Source organism: Mastomys coucha, unplaced genomic scaffold (assembly GCF_008632895.1).
Source record: "Mastomys coucha isolate ucsf_1 unplaced genomic scaffold, UCSF_Mcou_1 pScaffold15, whole genome shotgun sequence".
In the NCBI taxonomy this organism is placed as follows: domain Eukaryota; kingdom Metazoa; phylum Chordata; class Mammalia; order Rodentia; family Muridae; genus Mastomys; species Mastomys coucha.
In genome coordinates, this window is record NW_022196897.1 from 5,833,253 (window position 1) to 5,839,111 (window position 5,859).

The 5,859-nt window shown below is 51.2% G+C and overlaps 1 protein-coding gene across 1 annotated transcript; it reads left to right on the forward strand.

Annotated features, from left to right (window-relative positions):
- The first annotated feature begins 3,658 nt into the window (after positions 1-3,658).
- Positions 3,659-4,994, forward strand: LOC116091039 (proline-rich protein 18-like). Its single transcript, XM_031372076.1, has 4 exons — positions 3,659-3,707; positions 4,096-4,209; positions 4,288-4,450; positions 4,701-4,994. The coding sequence occupies exons 1-4, from the start codon at positions 3,659-3,661 to the stop codon at positions 4,975-4,977; spliced, it is 603 nt and encodes a 200-aa protein (XP_031227936.1). The 3' UTR covers positions 4,978-4,994.
- The last annotated feature ends 865 nt before the right edge of the window (positions 4,995-5,859 follow it).

A 5,859-nucleotide genomic window follows, 5' to 3' on the forward strand; every position in this document is an offset into this window, starting at 1 on the left:
AAGAGTCCCTGTGAAAGAGAGTACACAACGGAATATTTCATATTCTAAGTTATCCCAAATACCGTGTGCCCCCTAAGCGGTCCTTCCTTAAGGCTTTACCCACACAGATGACCTTAATTAAACTCCGTCCAGATTTATGAAGAGTATCAAATTAAGAAACTTTAATTTAAAAAACAATCCAACCTCCCTGGATGGCTCCCCAGAGCGTAGCCAGCATTACTTAAGACGTTATTGTTGCAGCTAGTTGGAGAGATCAGAGTCACAGCTTCAGTCAGGTCTCCAAGAGTTCTGTGACTGATGCCTAATGGAACCAATTTTCACTCTGGCAGAACAAATTCAAGTTCAATACTAACTTGAATTCGTTGCCTTCGGATGCTAGGATCAGATCTTTGGAGAGGAAATTGTATCAACGCCTGTGCCTATTAAGTGATATTCCATTTATTTCATCTAAATAGCTAGCAGGAACAATTGATAGGAGCGAAATCTAAAACAGAAAACAAATTTTTTTTTAATTATGGAATCTGCTCTATTCTTTTTTTAGCCTTCTTTCTTGCATCTTCTTCAGGGCCTCCATTTTCTACAAACTCCCCACCTCAACTGTAGACCACTGATCTTTCTTAAACAAGAGCAAACGTTCCTGCGCCTTGGCTCACCTACACTAACAAGCATATAACAGTCACAGGCCATTGACTGCCATTCACATTTTTATTACCCAGAGTTTGATGAACATTGATACACTTGCAGGTCTCCCTCTGCACCGGAAAGAAAAGTAATAATTTAGATAGAATTCTAAAAGTTAGCATGTTTTGTCAATAGCTCCATTGTTCCGCGGGTTCATTCATCACAGCTTGCCTGCCATTGAAATTCTTCCTCCCTGACATTATTAAAGTCAGACATTATTAAAGTCATTTCAAAAAGAGATACATGGGCCACTTCTAAGATATTGTCAAGCTGGAATCACATTTTCAGTACTTTATAGTGTATTGTATTTTCAAGCATCTGAAGCAAATATAATATTCCTGCATATTTCCTCTGATAGAATCTTATGTAGACAAAGAAAAGACAGGGAAAGTGATGCTTATCACATGACTTTGGCGTTGTTCCTTCTGATAAGCTAAGATGCCCTGAGAAAACCAACATTGGTTTTCCTATTATGGAACAAATTAAAGGACCTGAGCAGTTGTCCTAATATGTCTCATATTTGTGAGAAAGAAAAAAAATCTTTGGAGAGAAAGCACTTAATTGTATCTGTATTCATCCAGTTTCACTAAAATGTTACTTGGAGATATAATTTATAAATAATCACATTGTTCTAAAGACCACTTAATGGATTCTTGAATTTTGTCCATCACTACCCCCACCCCCACAAGCAAAAATTAAATTTAATTAAAACTTCATAAAAAGCCCAAGACACAAAAACTGCATAGTTTCTAATTTTCCAAGCCTTTTTTTTTTCTGTAGGCATTACTTAAGTAATTTAAACCAGATAGTTTTAAGTTGTTGGTGGGATATATAGCAAAGTGAATAAGCCTGTCCTTATGGAATACACATACTGGTTAGTCATTTTCAATTACTGTGATGTAACTTTACCAAAATATGACTACAAATGGGAAGCCGTCCTTCTGAACATTTAGACCAACTGTGACATACCTTTCAATATCTTTCTGATACTTTGATACAAAAACATGGCTTTGAACAGTTCAATAAAGTTATTTCCCTTTTAGTTGCAAAGAAATAAATTCAGAGCAAAGAGGGTCATTTTATTTGTTAACAGATGATCTTTAATAAAGTGCACACAGGCAGAAACAAGGTAGGTCTCCAACGAGTGAAAATGGAAACACAGGCCTAGAAGACAAATCGGATGAGCATGCAGGATTGTACTGGTCTGTTCAGGCTCTCGTAAGAGAAAGCAAACACCAAGTGATGGCTGTGTCACAAATGCTTAAGTTATCTCATTTAAACTTTTTTATCTCTTGTCCCAGAAATAGACCCAAGTAGTATAAAGTTCTATACACCTTTTCTGTTAATGAAGTTTTGACCCCAATTTTGCTTTACATCAAAATTAGTTGAGCTTCTCACAGGGACTGAGAAAGACTTCATTCAACCCAGCAACTGCTTTCAAAATAAATTAATGGGCAGTACCTCTCAATTGTACAAACATTTTACAAGACTTTCTGCCCCTCCAACATTTTGGAGTTTTAAAAGTGTTCTAGGTTTCAAAGAATAAAAAGAAGTGAAAAGCCGCATCCATCCATCCTCCCCCCTCCCTTACCCCCCAACACAATTTCACCGAGTAATTTATCTTAACTTTACTTTTTAAATAAAGGTCATTCTCCAGGCTTTCTTTTGTCTGCCTTCCCTTTCTATCGCCACTAGCACATATTTGGGTGGTGGGAGAGAGTTCCTAAATAGGACCCTTACTCGAGGAACGTGGGGGTAAGAGAACCACTGACTTGGGACTCGCCCACTTGACCCTCAGTCTTCCCCATCCGACCCCTTCCTGCTCTCTTCAATCCTCTGCCTGTTCTTCCCGGAGCCTGAGCACCTCAGATCCGCACGCAGTAAACTGAGTTTTGTTAGAGGTTTTGGTGGGTTTCCCCCACAGAAAGCTTTGAGGCACATCCGGAGTGTTTCTTCTGGTTCGCTTGTGTGTAGATGCTCGGTCCAGGCAACCCTACCCTTTCAGTAGATCCACTGACCGAGCAGGCGCTCTCTCAAGGAATGCCGACACCCAAATGCAGCACACTGCCCTCCAGTCACAGCGAAAAAACACTGGATGGGGCTTGCCTGAAGCACGTGGCCTCCGGTGACTCGTAGAGAGTAGGCACGCGGGTGAGAAGCCAGGGAAGAACCTGGCAGGCAGGAGATACAGCATGTGCCTGCATCCTCGCCTGGCTTCCTACGTGCCCAAGTCTCCCTGCAATCCAAAGCGCAGATCAATTTCCCTCAGCTTTTTCGTTGAAAAGTTGGGGGAGGAGAGGCCCGACAAGGAAAAAAGAAAAGGAAGTGTGCTCGCATGTTAATTTGTCCCCCCCCCCCCCCCCCCCCCCCGCCATGTGCTTCCAAATTAAAAAGTGGCCTCTTAAGCGACAGGCCTGCGGTTTTCACAGTGTAAAACGGATTAGTGGGCAAGCTCCCTGCCCTTCTCGACTTTCGCTTGCGGTTTGCAAACCCCAGGGCGGGTCTGACCCGGAGGCACCTGCCCAGGCGAGCTTTGCCCGCAGCTGCCTAGCGCGTGGACTCCTCTTCTCCCGCGCCAACACCCACCCCGGGAACCATCGGCCTCCCACCCGCGGGGCGGATCCCGGGCCCAGTGCCCAGGGGGAGGGGAGTTCCCACGGTGTGGACGATCCGTACACTCAAAGCTAGCAGCCTGCCTTCAAGCCCTGTGCGCTCCAGTCCGGGCTCTCCTCCGCCACTCCGGGGTCATGGGTGTGCCAGGGTCCAGGGACCGTCTACAGTCCGATGCCCCCAGGCGCCAACCGGGAGGGAATAAATAATCTGAGACCGCTCGAAACCCTACTTGCTCCTTCATAGGGTGTCCTCCAAGAAGGACACTTCCAAGAGTTCTCACATGTTTGTCAGTTCAAGAAAGAAATTAAGAAAGTAAAAAAAAAAAAAAAAAGTATAGGATAACTCCGAGCACAGGTCGCTGAAGATGCAAGACGTGGATCCCACGCAGGCTGGACGCGTGGTCCAGTCCTCTAGTACGTGCACCTGTCCGCGAGTTTGCCGGGAGTGAGAATTCCGAGATTGGCCAATCTCATCCCATGCTCACAGTAAAAGTTTGCTTTCCAGTTACAGAAACGCCTTCTGGTCTTTCCGCCTTGAAGCGGGTTTTAGGCATCTTCTTACACTGCTGAGAAATATCAATGTGACTTGTCGACCCACAGTGAGGCATCCACAGAAGAGGTCCTGCAGATGGTGGGGCCAAGGGTCTAGAAAATAGCATCAGTGAGGGACAGACTCCGGGGTTCTGGACTGTCGGGCCCGTTTCGCTTGGGGGACCCTTGCGCAAGAGGGTGAGGCGGGAACTACCCACCTCCACCCACGTTCGCTATCGAGATTGGCGAATCAGGATGGTTCCACCTTAAGAGTCGCGGAGCGCCCGGCTGCGGAGGTGCCTGGCACCTGCAGGGGGCGCTGCTGCCCCGCGGTTCCTCCCGCGCCAGGGCACAGCGGGCTCTGCAGCCTTCGTCCCCGGAGGGGGTGGGGACCCTAGGGGGAGGAAGGGCGCGAGGGCCGCCGCTAGGTAGGGAACCCGCGCCCATCTGCCTTGAAAAACAGCCTCCACGAGGCGCTGGCGCTGGCTGCGTGGAGCTTCCCGTCCTTCGGCCCAGAGAGGAAGTGCAAGCAGGCGCCCTCCCCTGCCCCCACCGCCCGCCTCCCCGCGCCCCTCCACCTCCGCTCTCCGACCCCGACCGTGCTTCCCAGACCCTTTGTTCTCCAGGTTGGGAGCAGCTGGGTGGGTTCCCCGGGGAGGAGGCGCCCCCGCCGCACGTGGAGGGGAAGGGATCGTCGCCGGGCTTGCGACCCGCGCTTCTTGCCCTTAGAGCCCCCTGAGCCGCGCCGCCCCCTGCCCTGGCCAGTCCCGTGAGGGCTTTCCCGCCTCTCTTTCCACGCCGCCGCCTCCGGGGTCGCCAGAAAGAGAAAGGGTAAAGACTGACGCCAGGGGCGAGCGAGACCGCGTCTCCTTCCAGGCGCTGGGAAACCGCTGGGACTCGTTTGGGCCTGAACCCACAGCGCCCGCCGCAGGTCACAGAGGACACCCTCGGACCTTTGGCGCACGGTCCCGGCACAGCCTCTCTTCGTGAGGACCCTCGGCAGAGCCCCAGAGGGGAGAGTGGGACATTGTGTGTCGCGCCCAGGAGTCTGATTGCAAACGAACGCCCTCTCCACCCCACCCTCGGCGGCGCCACCCGCGTCGCCCCTCTGCCGCGCGTGACCCCAAGGGCTTGGGCGATTGTGTCTCCCTGAGTACAGTTACAATTGTGTTCGGCTTAATTTCTTACTCGTTTGGAGGCGTCGCGGAGTAAAGCGAGGGGGAGCAGGATGTGGGGTGGGGGAGGGGAGCTAGAGCGGAAAACTGCGGGGGAGGGGAGGGCGGGCACTCGCACAGTGAAGGGCTACTGCGGGTCCCGAGTCCGAGGGGACCGGGCAGCACAGATCGTCCAGGCCCAGGAGCCGTGGCGTGGCCGAGCTCTCTCCAGCCTCCGCCCTGGGCACGAATCTCCGCCAGGCTGCCATCCTCACTCCTTGCACTCCAGCACGTTTGCTCCCGGCCGGGTTGGGGGAGGGTTCCGTACCAGCAGGGTGTCACTGAGTAGGTGCTGCGGCAGGAGTAGCTGCTCGGCCTGTGGCTGTCAGCTCCAGGCTTACGAGAGTCCCCTCCCGCCTCTTGGCTTGACCCAGGTCCTCACTGGCTAGTCCAAAGGCGCGCTAGCACTTCTCTCCGCAGCGGGTTCCGGGGGACACACCCCGTCCCCACCCCCGAGAGCTGGCGGCCAGCTCGGGATGCCAGGCGGCCAGACGGGCGCCCTGCCAAATTCCGCGTTCCTCTCCAGGAGACGGGGAATTGCGTCCTAGGCTCGGGAAAGCCGGTAGTTCGGGCTTAGGACTGGCTTGCAAAGCCCCCCCACCCCCGCCCCGCGCGCACTCCCCCAAGGCGCCAGGGACGCCTCTGCAGGTTGGATTCCTGCTCCGTATCACTTCAATTTTAATTAATCTTTTAAAACACCGCTGTCACGTCGCTTGCAGAAAATTAATCAAACTTGAATCCTTGTTGCATAGCAAGAATTTCGATCCAAGTCTTTTAAAAAGGACTTGACTTTGCAAAGTCACGTCTTTTACAGTTCCTTC